The 16,697-nt window shown below is 46.1% G+C and overlaps 1 protein-coding gene across 1 annotated transcript in view; it reads left to right on the top strand.

Annotated features, from left to right (window-relative positions):
• The window catches only part of LOC309602006 (CBP80/20-dependent translation initiation factor-like), a gene marked incomplete at its 3' end in the record, with an annotated part of 138,356 nt that overhangs the window by 10,897 nt on the left and 110,762 nt on the right, over positions 1-16,697 (top strand). Inside the window, exons 2-3 of the mRNA XM_082335282.1 lie at positions 988-1,200; positions 6,941-7,024. Of these exons, the coding sequence (XP_082191408.1) occupies positions 1,021-1,200; positions 6,941-7,024 (264 nt within the window). The 5' untranslated portion in view covers positions 988-1,020. The remainder of the gene's footprint in view (positions 1-987; positions 1,201-6,940; positions 7,025-16,697) is intronic.

The following is a 16,697-nucleotide window of genomic DNA, read 5'->3' as shown; positions in this document are numbered from 1 at the left end:
CTCTGTGCTGGTTTCCCAGAGTCAGTTTGCATCCTAAGGATGCTTTAACTTACAAGCATCATAAAGCCCCTGTCTTCTGTAGAGCCGTTCTCCTGCAGAGCTCACGCTAGCTAGCTGGTGAGGTGGGCAAGGGTTTTATTCCCCTGGAAGCACTGGCCCCTCAGAGCCAGGAAAGGACCTCTTCATGTTGCTCCAGCCAGCAAAACCATGGATCCACGGCACTTGGTGGTCTGGCAGAGCAGGACTGAGTTTGGGAGAAGAAGCATGTGGGCTTGTGCCTCCATGGAGGTGATACCTTTGCTGTGGCAGGGGCTCGGGGCTGTGCTGGCTTGGAGCTCAGCTGGAGGGATAGCATCATTTCTTCTGTAGTTGCCAGTCGACTGGTTGATGCGGAACATGCTTTGTTGTTTTGCAAGGTTTTTCCATTTTTTGCTCTTTCTAATCCATTTTTAACAAGGAGAGGTTTTAAAAATAGATTCTGGTGTGATCTCTGTTTCACCTCCATGTGCAAACCTCCTTGCTGGACCATTTACAGTCGCACCGTTGACTCGGCATCATTTACCGCTGCTACCCTAGAGAAGCTTTTCAATTATCCTCCTCTTCCTCACACCCCTGTCCATCATCCCCAGCTTATCACCCTTATCCAGCACAGATAATGCCATGGGCTTTTTAAATTAAGCTTTTTAATTTTGTTTTTCTCTTGTGCATGTATCTGGAGGTTTTCAGTAGTTTGGGTTTTAAGGAGGAGGATAAGCAAAATGTCTGTTGTTGTCCTTAGATGTAGGAATATTACAGAAATGTGACTTTTTTTGTTTGTGCATGCATGGAAACTCTAAATGTGACCACCTAGGATTATTATAAATGTTATTGGATGTACAGCAAAAGTATCCTGCCTGTGGTAACTGATAGACTTTGGCTACTGCTTTTATAACCTTTTTATAATTACTGGGAAATCATTTCTTGCCTTTTTTTATTTTACTTTCTCAGGCCCCCTCCGTTCTCAGTGTCTCTCCTGAAGGGATGGAGAACTCGTCGGTGGCATCGGCCTCCTCGGAGGCGGGGAGCAGCCGCTCTCAGGAGATCGAGGAGCTGGAGCGTTTCATTGACAGCTACGTCCTGGAGTACCAGGTCCAGGGGCTGCTGACGGATAAAACAGAGGGGGACGGTGAGAGCGAGAAGACGCAGTCCCATGTCTCGCAGGTGGGTGAAGAGCACAGCGTGGGGTGGGAGAGGGGCTGGGGGACGCTGGTGGCTTGTCGCCTGGGTTGGGGGTATGCATCTAGCCGAAGCAGCTTTTCGAGTGTTGGGGTGTAAAGCAGGACATAATAAAAGACTGGATTTGGGGCAGCTTGCTTGTTCAGCCAGATATGAGGTCTCCAACCAGTTGATAGAGGTCTCCTGCCAACTGGGTTTTGTTTTTCCATGGTCTCAAGGTGCATGCCCTGAAGCTTTTTGACTTCTCCAAGGTTCCCATTTGTAAATGAAGGACATTTTGTTTGTAAATGAAGGGTGCCTCTCTCCATCCCAAACAGCATGCTGCTTCGCCAGGGTGGAAAAATCCTGGAGGGACTGGGAAGAGCTGCGGAGGCTGCAGCGGGGGGATGCTCAGTAGTGAGATGTGAGACGGGAGTCTGTATGCACAGGGGTGTCCATGAAACAACCAAGACCAGAAGGTCAATCAAAAGCCCCAAATGCTCCCCAAAAGTGTAGGTTTTGTGAGCATTTTAATATGTGTAATAACCTGTTTGCTTGCTTCATGGTTGTTATGTCAGAGAAGGAAATTGCTGTATTTCAGAGGATGGGAATACTCAGCAAACAGAGGGATGGTTTTAGTGGGGATGTGGTTTGGTGTTGTCATTAGGAATGACACGGTCCTAGTTTGGTTTGTTCCTAAAATGGACATTTTAGGTCCAACACAAGGAGAAATGAAACCTCCTGAACTACTGTTGTTGTTCGGAGGGAAATCGTTTGTATTCTGGTGCCACAGTGTGCCGGATGCGTGCTGAAGATGTGAACTGTCAAAGGGATAAGGAGCCTGTGGTGCAGGGAGCAGTGAGCTCCAGTCTGTGCCCTTGGGCTTGTAAGGCTGCCATGATCCTCTGTTTGTGATAGAGGTGCTTTCCTACCCCACAGGGCTCCCAGTAGGATAAAATATTGAGGTTAGAGACCACTTTACATACTGGTTATGGGGACAAAATAAGAATAATATGACTGAAGGGGTCATAAGGGTAAGGATATGGCCATCATTAGATAGCTGAGATGTGTTTGAGCTGCTGGAGGGATCTGCTGGTCTGATTTGGGTCTTTGTCTCTTTATATGAGGTGCAAGGGAGACTGATACCGAGTAGAAATCCCTGGACCACTTCGCATTAAGCCTTAACGTTAGCTTAACGGCTACTGAGACTGCGTGGCAAAGTGGGGGTAAGATGATGGGGAGAAGGGCAGAGTCCAGGCTGGGTTTGTCCAGGAACATGACCTCCTCCAGCATGCAGAGAAATTTTGTTGCAGGTTGTTTTGTCTCTCGTTTCACGCTCAAGTCTATTAATTGCTTACAAATGAGGCTCTGCCTCCTTAGGGCTTTGTTTTGCCTTTAAATTGGGAGGAGCAGTTGGGGTAGTGAGGGCAAGGTGCTCTCCTGCCAGCTACCAGAGGTGCCTGCTTCTTCTGTCCCCTGCCCTATGCACCCCATGTGCTGCTGGTGGGGATTGCAAAAGCCAATGTCCCCAAGTCCAGCAGAGAGGAGCTTTCTTTCCACCCCAGGAGTGGCCCCATGTGAACCTCATGAAGTTCAACAAGGCCAAGTGCAAGGTCCTGCACCTGGATCAGGACAGTCCTCAGTATCAGCACAGAATGGGGGATGGATGGGTTGAGAGCAGCCCTGCAAAAAAGGACTTGGGGACACCGGTGGGTGACAAATTGGGTGTGAGCTGGCAGTGTGCGCTTGCAGCCCAGAAAGCCAAGCGTATCCTGGGTCGCATCCAAAGAAGAGTGGCCAGCAGGTCAAGGGAGGTGATTCTCCTCCTCTACTCCCAGAGACCCCACCTGGAGTACTGCGTCCAACTCTGGGGTCCCCCATTCAAGAAAGACATGGACCTGTTGTAGCGGGTCCAGAGGAGGTCATGGAAATAGAGGGATGGAACACCTCTCCTGTGAGGACAGGCTGAGAGAGTTGGGGTTGTTCAGCCTGGAGAAGAGAAGGCTCCAGGGAGACCTTATTGCGGCCTTTCAATACTTAAAGGGGGCTTAGAAGAAAGATGGGGACAGACTTTTTAGTAGGGCCTGTAGTAATAGGACAAAGGGCAATGGTTTTAAACTGAGAAAGAGTAGATTTAGATTGGACATAAGGAAGTAATTCTTTACTGTGAGGGTGGTGAGACACTAGAACAGGTTGCCTAGAGAAGTTGTGGATGCCCCATCATTGGAAGTGTTCAAGGTGAGGTTGGACAGGGCTTTGAGCAACCTGATCTAGTGGAAGCAGTGTTTATCTGATTTATCTGAGCTATGCAGGTTTCCTGGAGCTGAGGATCTGATCCAGAGCTTTGGACCCTTTATATATTAGCTTGGTGTAAGGAAATTAGCAATCAAAGGAACCTTTTTAAAGATAGATTTTGCTGAAGAAGTTTTTTACAATTTGAGGATCAAAGCTGTTAGAAGTGGAAGAAAATAAATTTAAAAGTCAAGTGATCCAAAGTACTTTATAGTGCATTTTTTTAACCTAAGGCTGGAAAATGGCTGTGTTTGAAGTGATGCTTTGGAGGGGCTTCAGGTCAAACAGGTAAGTGCTGCTTTATTTAACATGCCAAATTTAGAAATACTATTGAATTAGAAATAAATTAATAGTCAGAGTTTTACAACCACTTACAGCCTGTCCACACCTCTGCCCGTCTTCAGGACAAAAGCTGCTAATTCTTGTGGCAGCCCATGTACAATTTTTGCATTAAGATCCTTGGTTGCCACAACTAAATCCATCTTCCAGTTGTGGAAATGGGATTTTAACTTCCCTCTGTCACCTGAAAAATAGGAGCTGCTGGTTTTTTTTATGACAGTGCTAGGGATGCTGCCTTTAAAGATGGTCAGGTTTTATTTTAAAAGAAAAAAGAATAATAATGAAAGATCTGAACACTGAACCCTTTAATTAGACCCCTTTTAGTGGCATCTCAAATTAAGCAGCTAATTGCGGTTGTACCACATGTAAAGTCCCAATCCGATTTTGGGCTCAGGGAAGGTTTGTAATGATCCCAAGAGTGAGATTAAGACACAAACGAGGTCAAATGCCGCCTATCAGGCCATTTTTATTGGATAAAAGCAGAAGAATGGAGCGATAGGAAAGGCAGGAAATATTAGGAGGAAACTAAGCAAGCATTCGGAAAGATAAGCAAAGGATAGTCACCACCATGGATCCAGCGGCGTCCCATTGGTCCTCAGTCTTCAGTTCTTTGGTGGTGGGTGCACACCGCCGTTTGTTTCCACAGTCTTTTATATACGGCACGTGTCCACAGTCCGGTATATGCGTATATGCCCCACGCATTGTTCACGTGCTTTAGGTCTCGCCTAGGTCTCGCCTATACGTGACCATCGGCAGGTAACAATGTATATTCTTGGCGGGCAGCTGGCTCAGCCCAGACGATGGTTGGTATCTTGCTTTGATGGTGCCTGATAAGCAAAAGAATGGTCTGCTGCTTCAGTAAGTTTGCATAACTTTCCCCGCAGGCTGCACCGTGTCTTATCAGGCAAGCATACACAAGCAAGCTTTGAGACAATGGTTTGACATTCCAGTCTTTTACACCACAGACCATTGGTTTCTACGTGGAATTAGGATTTTATATGTGAAACTCCAGCAAAATGTAGTATTTTGTATTTTTTGGGCTGTATATGGGACAAGAAGTGAGGTTGGGCTTTTACATAGGTCACCTGCTTTTATTGAGCCATGTCTTAAGGGATGTGTTAGGAAGGAATTATCTGTTGTTTCCCAAAGATATTCATTTTCCCACCTCGTACCCCAAATTTGTATAAGAAATAACCAGGAATTTTTATTTCTGGTTTTCTCTTCCTGATCACTTCTTATCAAAGCAAGCAATAAGCACTCACATATCCTGCAGCTTGCTGGACTAACCCTGGTGGAAGCCAGCCTGGCTGAAGGTGACATGTTCCCTCTTAATGAGAGCTGGAGGAAGAAGGATGGGTTTATAGTGAAGGCACTGGACTGAGACCAAGAAAATTGTTTTTAACTGCAAGGTTCTGCTGGCAACTTAATCTCTGACTTCGGGCAAGTTACTTAATCTCTCTGCGGTTCATTTCCTTGTGGCTGTAATAATGTTTTCCCTGCCTGAGAGAGGATAAATCCACTCACCCATGTGTGCGAGATGCTTGGATGGTACCACATCCCCGAATCGGTGTTCTCCGTGCTGGGGGAAGGAAGGAAAGGCGTGTTGTATGCTCCTCCATCCTCCATGCCACTTGCAGGGGAGCTGAATCCATCTCCAGTCTAGAGAATCCCAGAGCATGGATATTTCCATTATGGGAGTGTCTCCAGCCTTGCTCCCACCAGAAAAAAAAGAGGAAAGTTAGAGGGGAAAATGCAATTTTCTTTCGGCTGTGGACATAATAATGGGTGAGCTGTACTTTGAGAGAACTTTCCAGGCATGTGGTTGCACTCAAAATTGTTAAAGGAGATATGTGTAGGTCTAGCAGAAGGCTCTCAAGCATGATAGCATCATGAGCTTCTCCAGGTAGGTGAGCAGAGGTGGCAGGAGAGCAATGGGCAGCTCGTTAAAGAGCTCATTAAAGGTGAGGCTGATGTTTCCTATCTGGTTGAGCTAGCATGGGCTCTCTGATGAGGGCAGAGCTGTGCAGGGATGGTGAGCAGTTCTAGTGGTGGCTCTTCCTCTTATTTGTGGGTTCATGTGTACTTGTCAAGAAGCTCTCAGGTAGTTGCTGTTCGTATGGAATTGAATTTTCATTTTTCTTGACACATCAGCCTTGGTGATGGCATCCAAGTGGTGTGTCTCTGGAGCAGCCAAATGCTTCCAGCATGAAAGACCTCAGAAATGGAACTGGTCGCCAAGGTTCAGTCTCAACTTTGCGGGGGGGGGGGGGGGCAACAAAATGACTTTAGGATTAAGCAGCATCTTTTATGTTTGTCTGCTTGATTATTTTATTAATTTTAAAATTTTTTTCCCCCAGTATGATGCAACCCTTCATTAAAGAAATGAATTGGGGAACCCCCAAATGACCCCAAATTGAATTATTTTGGTGGAGGCACCTTGCTGTCAAACCTTGGGGGAAACAGCAGGTCATGTTCCAGAGCTGCTCACCTCTGCCATGGGCTGTGCTGTCCTGCTGACCTCCCCCTATGGCCGGGAAGTCCCCTGATGCCCATGTCCTTCACCATGGGGTGAAGCTGGTGTGACAGCAGGGCTGCCGTCCAGGCTGCACATCACAGCTGCGGCATACGGCAATGGCCAAACCTACAGCTTTGAGCTGTTTTCTATTTTGTTTAAAATAAAACAGGTTTTTGGCAACTCAGGACTCATATCTGTCCCTGAAGTGAACAGAGTTGGGAAAAGCAGAAAATTCCCAGCTCTCCATGGAAGACTATGGAAGAGAGTAATCAAGTCAAGCTGTCCTGGTGCATACCACATGCCTGAGATACCAAACACTGTTGGAGTCTGCAAGGAAATACCGGGGATGTTTTTTATTGCAAAGCATCATTTCAGGTGCCTTCCTGCAATTGTTCCTGCATCTTCCCTCTGCTCACTGTCAGCGGGTGGAGCGTTTCCGAGCCAAAGCCTTTGGGATCATCCTCAAAAAGGGGGGGAGCCACACATGTACAGTGATGCCCACAGCTGGATGGTGTTTGCTGTGTGCTATGGACTGACACAGCAGTTTTCCCCAGCACGGCTATTATTTTACACAATCCCTTTTTTTTATCCCTTTTACAGTGGACAGCGGATTGTAGTGAGCAGGTTGATGGCAGCTGTTCCCCATCCCGAGGGAAGGGCTTGTCGTCTCATGAACACAATCAGGTAGGAGTTGTGTTTAGCTCTTCCTCACCAAACCTTTGCTTTTGTTCTTGTACTGCCTCATCTGGCAGCACGGAGCCTGCCTGTGCTGCCAGCTTTCACTCTCCCATGGAATAAGAGACGTGTCCCTCTGCTCGGCATCCAAAAGCTTGCTCCCACTGAAACCATGGGAGATGGGCAACATCCCAATGTGTAGATGGATGCTTTGACCAGGAGCTTATTGCTCTGTGATAAAGGGGAAAAAACATGGAGTGTTCCATTTATTTCTGAAGAGCTTCTTATTGCCACCTGTGTGAGGGACCTATTTGGAGCATCAAAACTGACTTGGAAGTATGGGATGTAGCTGGGATGAAGGATCTTTGTGTAGCTGTGCTTCTTGGTTATGTGCTGCAGCACAAGGATGGTGTTGCAGGGAAGAGGATTAAATAGCTGAGAGGGTGAACTGGGAGAAGAAGCAAAATTGCACGTTCTGAGAGCCTGTGTTGGGTTTACAATGACAGAACCCAGGTGTGAGTTGGTTTTGGTGGTTGTACGTTGTGTGAACATCAGTGAAGAGTATTTACCAAGCGCTGCTGGCATCGCTGGAGGTGGCTTTCCCTCCTCCGTGTGAGCACCGGCGTGGGAGAGGGTTGGGTAGGGTGGAGGCATGGGTTTGACCATTGTCACGTCATTGAGGAGCTGCTGTGCCACCATGAGACCATCAACCCTGTAAGAGCAGCATTTGCCCAAGGAAATATGAGACCAAGCTGGCTGCAGGAAAGGGTGAAGCAGCATTTGCAGTTACTGTGGCTGATGGATGTCCCACCTGGAGAAGGGGCTTCAGGCCGGTGTTTTTGGTGCTCTTGCCCTGCTTGATGTCCTCCAGGCTTCAGTCCCACATGTGGGATCCATGAGAAGAAGCCTGGGAGCCCCTTGTAGGGTGGTACAAGAGGACGTGCTGGTCTAAGCAGTGCGTATTGCAGCTCCCGCATCCTGTTTTGGGCACAGCTTCTTCCCACACAGAGCCATGCTGGAAGCTGCTCGGCTGCGGGATGGGGGCTCACACATCCCCTTCCTACCATGTGCCTGGATTCAAGGATGCTGGGAGTATCTATACAAACACCTACATACAACAAAGACAAGATCTTGTTGTGTAGAAAGGTGTGTGCTGTACAGAGGCGCTGCTTCAGATGAGCCTCTGAAGGTGCCAGATGGAATTGTGGATTTAATTTATTATAGCTTTGATCTGCTCCGAAATATTCAGCAGCAAAACTTCGTCTGGGCTCCCTCCCAGTGTCACAGCCAGCTGCTTGAAATTCAGCTGTGAGGCTGGCCGTTTCTATCGAGCCTCCTTGGGTTTCTTGGGGTGTTAGCAGGACCGGGTGTTTTCCCTGGGGAAGAAGGTCCCTGGCTGACGTACCAGTCTCTGGTGGGTACTACAGAAGGATGCAGGAGTCACGCATGAGTGATGCTTTCCTGACTCCAGTCAACGCAGCCCTGACATCTTCTATCTACCTTGTACCTTGCTCTCTTTTGTTTCAACTTGTGGGGGTTTTTTTTTATTGGTGGTTTGTTTTTTGGTTTTGTGTGTGGTTTTTGTGGGGTTTTTTTTTGTTTGGTTTTTTTTTTTCTTCTTTCCTGGGCATTAAACCTATTTGATCTCCTCCAGCACAGAGCTTGTTTTCTATATACAAATAACATTCACTGATGCCCAAGCTGTTTTCCCTGCATTCGGTCTCTCTCCCAGCCTGCAGTGGAGCTAATAATTATCTCTCTCCATGTTAGGCTTTTTTAAACAGCAAGTAACAAATTTTCCTTGGCACCAAAGAGGAGCTGCAAACTATTGTTCTTCTGTCCAGGCAAGTGTTTCTCTTGCTGTTACTGATATATGAGTAAAATGCTGCTGGTGAGGACTAGGTTCAGTTTATTACTGTTTCTGGCTGTTGATTTTTCACTAGTAGCTTCAAACATTGAAAAAAAACCCCATTAATAAGGTATTTGTCTTGAATGTGAATTATCAATCACTCTTCAAACCTGCTAAGGAAAAAGCTGACTAATTATTTCCCAAGGGATGTTAAGGTTTTTTTTGTTGCAATTTTTTATGGATTTTGAGGGGTTTTATTGGAAAATCGAATTCCTGGTTTTCCTATTTTATTTCCAGCTGAGATTTCTGCATTGCTGGTTGTGCAATGCGTACCAGTCTTAGTTGAAAAATACTTTATATTTTGTATTACTGTTCTACTATTATTACTTCTACTATTATTACTTGTTTTTATTATTATTGTTATTATTACTATTACTACTGTTCTATTCTTATTTTACTTTAGTTATTAAGCTGTTCTTATCTCAGCCCACGAGTTTTCCCCTTTTGCCCTTCCAATTCTCTCCCCCATCCCACCGGTGGGGGAGTGAGCGAGCGGCTGCGTGGTGCTTAGTTGCTGGCTGGGGTTAAACCACGACAATATGGAAATCCAGGTTAGTCCTGGAAATATATTCAGCATCTGGTTCCTTTTCTGTGAAGGCAGAGTAGTCCAGGGCCACATTTTCAAAGTAATTGGCTTCCTAAAGGTTATAGGGGAGCCTAGAATGAAGCTGACTTTCCCATGCCTGAAAATCCCCTTCTGCATCCATAAGTACCTAATGCCTTTGAAATTCTTGTCTCTAGGATCCAGCAAGGTTAAGGCAAATAAAAGAAAGATATTTTTTTTTTTTTGTGTGTGTGTGTGTATAGGTTTATTATGTATTTATATAGACATTGATATATAATATGTGTGTATATAAGCATCCACAGGATGTTGTATAAGTGTGGGGCTGAGAGCAATTTCTGGATAATGTGCAATTTAAGGGTAATAATAAGGTGTCTTGATGCAACCTGCAGTCCAAGATATTCCTAAATTGCTGTTTTTCCGACGTTGTTGGGTATCTCTGGGAAAGACCACCCCATACTTGCCCTGCTCTTGCACTGCTTGGTGAGACATCTGCTATTAGCAGCTGTAGGAGACTATATGGGGGTCAGTACCTGTAGGCTGGCACTCGTGCATCCTGTACAAAGCAGTGGCTTAAAAATGGAGAAAATTCCCCCTGGAAACCTTTTACTCTGGTCTTTCCAGTTCTCTGAGCAGGTGGCTGCGAGAAGGTGGTCTGCTCATGGAGGATCTCATGAGATATATTTTGTGAACTCCTGGTGCGCTGAGAAAATCCTGGCCTTACAATTACATTCGGCTCATCTATAATTCTCCTTGTTTCCTACTGTGAATGCTTTCATTTGCTGCATGGCATTGCCGTGCTCTGCTAAGCCCTGCTGCATTTGAGTGATACCCCCCAGAAGGTCTGCTAGCAGTGTGTGAGCCTCTGGGGTGAAGACCACTCCATCGACGTACGCAAGATATTATCTGAGCACCGTATTGCCTCTATAAATGAGGAAAGTTTAGATAATGGAATCATTTTAAATGTTTTTATGTTTGGATTTTTTTTTTTCTAAAGAGACCTAGTGGGAAGATTTTATATAATACTTTATTTGCATTCCCCTTGTGAAGCTGTTGCAAGTAGGAAACTCTTTGATATATTTCTGAGAGCAATTCATTAAGTAAAAGACTTCTGGTATGGTATGTATTTAGAGAGCCAGCGGAGCTCTTGGTACATGAAAGGCCTGGCAGCAGCTCCATCCCAGGCTCCCCTTATGTAAAGGCATTAACAAAAACCAGAGCAACTCTGTGGGTTTGTCCCATTTCTCCAGGTGGTGGGAGAGGGAGAGCTGAAAATCCTCCTTCCTGGCCAAGTCCATCCCTTCCCCCATGGTGGCTGGCTGTCACCCATCGTCACCAAGCAAAAGCCTGGTTGTTGGCAGTAAATGGGACTGCAATTTATTTTACTGCTTATTTGCATGTGTCCCCATGTCCCACCAGGTGCAGCAGGGACTTGTTGCATGATTGGGGACCTCAGAGGCTTCTCCAGTTGATGGTTGTGTTGCCTATCTATCTACCGAGCAGTGAAGGAACAGGTAGGGTGTGTGGATCACATCTGGATTATCCTACACCCTGTTGGTAGCACCATTTTGCTGTCCTCCCCGAGGAGCTGGTGGTGGAGGAGATTACTTGGTTTGCCTTCCCATTAAGCCAGTAGAAACAGCAGCATGTCTGTGGCAGGCAGAGATGGTGAGTTTCCACTCTTGGGCATTGGTTGGAGATGATTAGCTGGCCGGGGTCAAGAGCATCCCAAGGACTGTGCTATCAAGTTAACAGCATAAGATGTTGAGTGTTCTACGCTGTTCAGTAGCATGGAGATGTAGAGGGCTTTGCAGGGGTTGTGTGCCATTGTCACCGAGCCTGGCACATCCTGCCAAAGGATGTCTGAACCCAAGCCCAAGCCTTGCTGACAAGGAAAGCATGAGAAGTTGCCACAAAATCAAATGTAATATCACGTGAAACATTATCTCCGATGTCTCCATAACTCAAAGAAGCACAGTGCTGTGCTAGTGCCAAAACGTTTCCAGGCAGGAGATGCTTCGCATCATGTGAGCTCGGACTGCAGGCAGAGGACATCTGACCTGTCTGCATCTGGGGAGGTACAGCCAGGGGAGGTGTCTTTGCTGTATGTGGGGTGGGAGCAGGGCAGATCCACTTAAACCTTTCAGGTCCCTCTTTCATGTGTCTCACCTGAACCTCAAAACCCCCTCTGATGATGAGCACTTGGCTTCCAACCATATGAAGTCATGGCTGGAAAAGCTGCTGCATTGCCAAAGCAATAGTAGGGATGGGGCGATGTGTGAAGGTTGTCTTTTGGGAAACAGCAGATTTCAATGCACAGTGGAACTTAATTTTATAGAAAGTGGAAAAAACAAAGTATCAGTGCAGATTTTTCTTGCAATTCCAGAGATTTTTTTTTTTTTGCAGGCATCAGTGCTGCTTGACCGCCTGGGGTCAAACACCAGGAAATCCTCCCCAACGGATGCTGCAGAGGCAGGTGGCAAGGGATCACGGTCTCGGGCAGTGGCCACGTCACTAGGTCCAGAGTTGGACTGAGGCTCCTGTGACCAGCACCGCTGCCATGTAAACTTCTCAAGTTGGCGGTGAAGTCATCTGCTTGCTGGCTTAAATCCGCTGACATCAGCAGGCAGCGTGTAATGCCACAAATCCTTGGCTAACCAGATCAGCATTGGAGAGTGGGTGGGCGCTGCTTGTGAAGAGACTGGCAGGATCTCCTGACCGAAGATGTAATTCATTTCCCCGTGCTGGTAGACAGCCTGTACCTGGCTTTAGTTGCCTTATCCTTGGGTCTGGATCTGAAGCACAGTGATTTTCTTGCTCAGCAAAATGTGAGGGATGATCCTGGGGGCAGTTTGGGGTTCTCTATCTCATCGACCCGCTTGTATCATAGCCCAGGGGCAGTTCATACACTGAATTTGGTTGAGGTTGGCTACCACGCTAAAGACCTGTTGGGACAAGTGGGTCCTGGCAGATGCTGCAGTCACCATTGTCTTGTTTCCAAAAGAAAAAGAGAAAGCAAAAGATAGGGAGTTACTTTGAGGCTTTGCCAGTGAACACAGGTCGGTGTAGCACTGCCTGACAGAGGAAGAAATTAAATCTTTAAGTGGGGTGACCTGCCCATGATCAAAGAGCAGCTCTGAGAAAACCAGTCACTTAATGGTTTTCTGCCTGTAGTTGCTGGGTGACGCTCCCTCCGTATAGTGAATGCAGCCCTGTTCAATTACGGTCAGAGAGGACTGCTGAGAAAGAAATCAAGTCCTTTAGCTAATATATAGGTTTAACTTTCTCTGGGACTTCTGTTTGGGATGCATCTTGTGAAGCAGCACTGCCCCTTGTGAAGGAGACACCTGCTTGAGTGTTTGAAGATCTGGGAGTGAAATGCTTCACTGCTTTGCTGCCTGATTTAGGAGAACTGTTGCTGCTTACAGAGGATGGAGGAAGGTGTCTTCTAGGCCTGGTGTCGCTAGTGACTCACGTGGGAGGATGTCTCGTCACCCTCAGTTTTCATTTGTGTAGAGAGGACAGGATGATGCCTGTCTGCCCATTGAAGGGAGAGCTTCTCACATTCTAGTTTCGTGAAACTTGCAGTAGCTGAGTTACCTTTGAGGTCTCCATTCTTCCAGATTTGGTTGAATAGGTCAACAAGTGCTGAAGCTCTTGTCAGGGAAGGTGTGACATGAGTCATTTCCTCCAAGGCTCGGGCAAAGGCTTGCTGCTGGGTTTCCATGGCATGTCTGAAGTTCTTAGTGCTGTTCTGAGTGCTTTCAGTATCCCTTGTCATCCTCATCCATGCACATAAATGAGCTAGCTAACACATCTTTTCTGATGTTGTCCAGAGGGAACACAACCACACAAGGCTGGGCCTTTTCATGGGGAGTCCAGAAAGATCTTGTAGGCTTAACCTCCTACTTAACCTCCCCATCAGGTCCTTTGGTCCTGTATTGTGGCACAGGTATAGGTAAAACCTTACTTTTCCTGGTGGGAGAAGAGCTCCAAGCGATGTTTGGTGTCCCTTCTGCTGTGCCTTTACCAAAGCAGTGAGCAGGTACTGTACCAGATTGGAGAGGGCTGGGGAAGGTGGACATAGACTTGGGGAGGGAAGGAGCAGAGCCAAAGTGGTTGGTTTTTCTGCATGATATTTTTATAAAGGTAAGTTTTCTGTTTTTCTTATAACTTTATGCAATACATTGAGAAGAAAGAAGATAGAAATTTGTCCCTACTAAAATATTTAGAGTAATCATATTTTTTTGTAAAAGGTGCTTTTAAAATTATTACAATAATTGTTTTCATATAAATCATTATTTTTCCATAGAAAAATTGGAGTGGTTGTTCTAGAATAGGTCCAGAAGAGCAGGGAGATTTTGCATTAAATACTTGGAGTGTCAAAATTCTGCGTAACTGCAAGATTTAGCTGCAGCACATGAAAACCTCTGCTGTGGAAAAATCTCAAAAAGGGCCTTTTACATGATAGCTGTCTTCTCTTCTGACCAGGATTAAGACTCAAAGTTTGGGAGTCATTTCATAGAATCATAGAATGGTTTGGGCTGGAAGGGACCTTTAAAGGCCATCTAGTCCAACCCCCCTGCAAGGAGCAGGGACATCTGCAACTAGATCAGGTTGCTCAGAGCCCCCTCCAACCTGACCCTGAATGACCCCAGGGATGGGGCATCTGCCACCTCTCTGGGCAACCTGTTCCAGTGTTTCACCACCCTCATTGTAAAACATTTCTTCCTTATATCTAGTCTGAATCTACCCTCCTTTAGCTTAAAACCATTACCCCTTGTCCTATTGCTACAGGCCCTGCTAAAAAGTTTGTCCTCATCTTTCTTCTAAGCCCCCTTTAAGTATTGAAAGGCTGCAATCAGGTCTTTCCAGAGCCTTCTCTTCTCCAGGCTGGACAACCCCAACTCTCTCAGCCTTTCCTCATAGGAGAGGTGTTCCATCCCTCTGATCGTTTTTGTGGCCTCCTCTGGATCTGCTCCAACAGGTCCATGTCTTTCCTGTGCCGAGGGCTCCAGAGCTGGATGCAGTACTCAAGGACACCCCACAGCTTGGTCTAGGGAGCTTCTTGTAGGTGCCGTGGTGGAACAGTTGTTAATGTTGGTGGGTATCTCAGAGGCTCTTGTGTCCTGAGAAGTCCTCTAGCTTTCCATTTTCTTTCCTTTTCTTCTGGCCCACCTTAGGCTGTGAATGCTGTACATCATTGAATATTGAGATTTTTACATACAATTGAACATGAATCCCATCAAGAATCCACTGATGTCTTCAGGCTGCTTAAAGCTAGTGGCATTGCCATGCTTGGTCTACACCTCTGCCAACACAGCCAACTTCACCCATACTTACCGTCACTGAGAGCAACCACGTAGATGGTCACTGCGTTTCCGTTTATTGCCTGTGCATTGGGGAAAGTTATCTCCTTTTTCTGCAAATGGGTTTTTCAAACTTGCACTGAAGCAGCAGAAAGTATTAACTCTTGAGCTGGCAAAGGGAGCTGGATTAATTAGTTCATGCCTCAAAGAGCTAGCTGTGAAGGTGAAAATTGCAGTGTAAGTGAAACATATGATTATTGCTAATTAAAATGCAAATGTTAGATTTGACAGCTAGTTTCTGAAGGAGGGTGGCTGGCAGTGTTAATGTGCACAAGCCTCACTTTTCCCAAGAGGGTGCAGAGCTTGGCCAGAAGAATTGGCATGGATGAGAGCAGCTGCTGGGAATCAGTCTCTGGAGGGGGTGACGTTTCCCTCCAAGCCCCAAAGTGTGGCTCAGAGGTCCCATCTCCTGCTGGTGAGTGTAGACCATGAATGGTAGGTGGAGGAGCCCAAATAAGAGCTAGGAACAAGAGTTCAAGGGTTGTTTGGGGTGTTGGGAGAGACTAGGAGAGTCTTGGTCTTTTGAGGGCACAGCTGAGAGTAACGGGGCCAGATGATGGGGGATTGGGTTGGCAGGAAGCAAGGGCATGGGATGGAGAACTGCGTGCCATTACAACTGTTTCTTCAGCTTTTGTCAGAGCTGCGGACAAATCTGTTCCTGCAACATGCTGAATTAATTTAGCAAGAACACTGTGTGGGAGACATGTAGGTGGCCATGCTGCAGAATGGAGGGTGAGCAGTGCCGGGTCTCACTGCTGCAGAGCCTCGGCTTTCTGCTGAAGTACAGCTGCCTGTATGGGTTTGGGATGGGGTTTTTATGGGTTTTTGCAATGATGCTGGTGGAGGGGTTTTGTTGCTCGGTTGTTGTTTTTTAAGGAACGATTGTTACCTGCATACTCTTGCCTGCTCCTCCAGCATCACCTATGAAGTTGGTGTGAGCTTCCCTGCTCCTGCAGAAAGTTGGTCTGCAGAGAGGGTTCATTTTAGCACGAAAGGGCTTTATTAGAGGACAGAAAGCCACCAGAAATATCTGGGAGAGCTTCTGGTGGATGTATTTCTGTTCTGGAGATTTGAACCCCGAACAGTAAGGTAGCAGTAAAAAGTTGTTCATCTTTGGCAATTAGTCAGAAATTTAGGTAAAATATTGAGCTTGGCTGTGCTGGTGAGTTTGAACATGAGTGTATTTAGGCCATACTTGGTTGGACTGTTTCAGCTTCAACAGAAGTTTCAACAATTTTTAGTTCAACAATTTTTATTTTTAAAATAATTTTGTTTTAAATATAAATATGAATAGGGTGTGATAAAGATAAGGAATGTGAACAGGGAAAAGACCCCAGGCCATGAGCTAGAGCCAGGAGACAAGCTGATTTAGTGAAAGGGTACCTGTGATTTTTATCTAAATAACTAACTGGTTCGTGCCACATCCGCTGGCTTGTCTTGGTGAGTTTGAACATTGATGCATGGTGGTACCAATCTCCCTGTTTCTCACAAGGGTTTTATTGTGGCCAGCTGTGTTCCTGGAATTTGCATAACCTCAAGTCGTCTGCAGGCAACCACAACCAAAAGTTGGGTCAATTGAATATAACCGAATGGTGATGTTTATTTTCATTGTGTCTTTTAAAGCAAAGGGTGCATATGCCGACTTGGTCCCATTGTAGCATTTGGCACAGAAATTTTTCATATGTGGATGAACAAGATAGTCAGTGTGTAGGATACAGTAAATTGGTAATTAATCCTTCAAACATCTAGATGGTGAATGTTCATTTCTCCCTGTGGCAATTAATCACGGACTCCGCGTATGAGTTTAGGCAAAGACAAACAAAGACGACACTTTATTTTTAC

This window comes from Platalea leucorodia (assembly GCF_965183815.1).
Source record: "Platalea leucorodia genome assembly, chromosome: W".
NCBI classification, from domain to species: domain Eukaryota; kingdom Metazoa; phylum Chordata; class Aves; order Pelecaniformes; family Threskiornithidae; genus Platalea; species Platalea leucorodia.
This window is presented reverse-complemented; position numbering and strand designations above follow the sequence as displayed.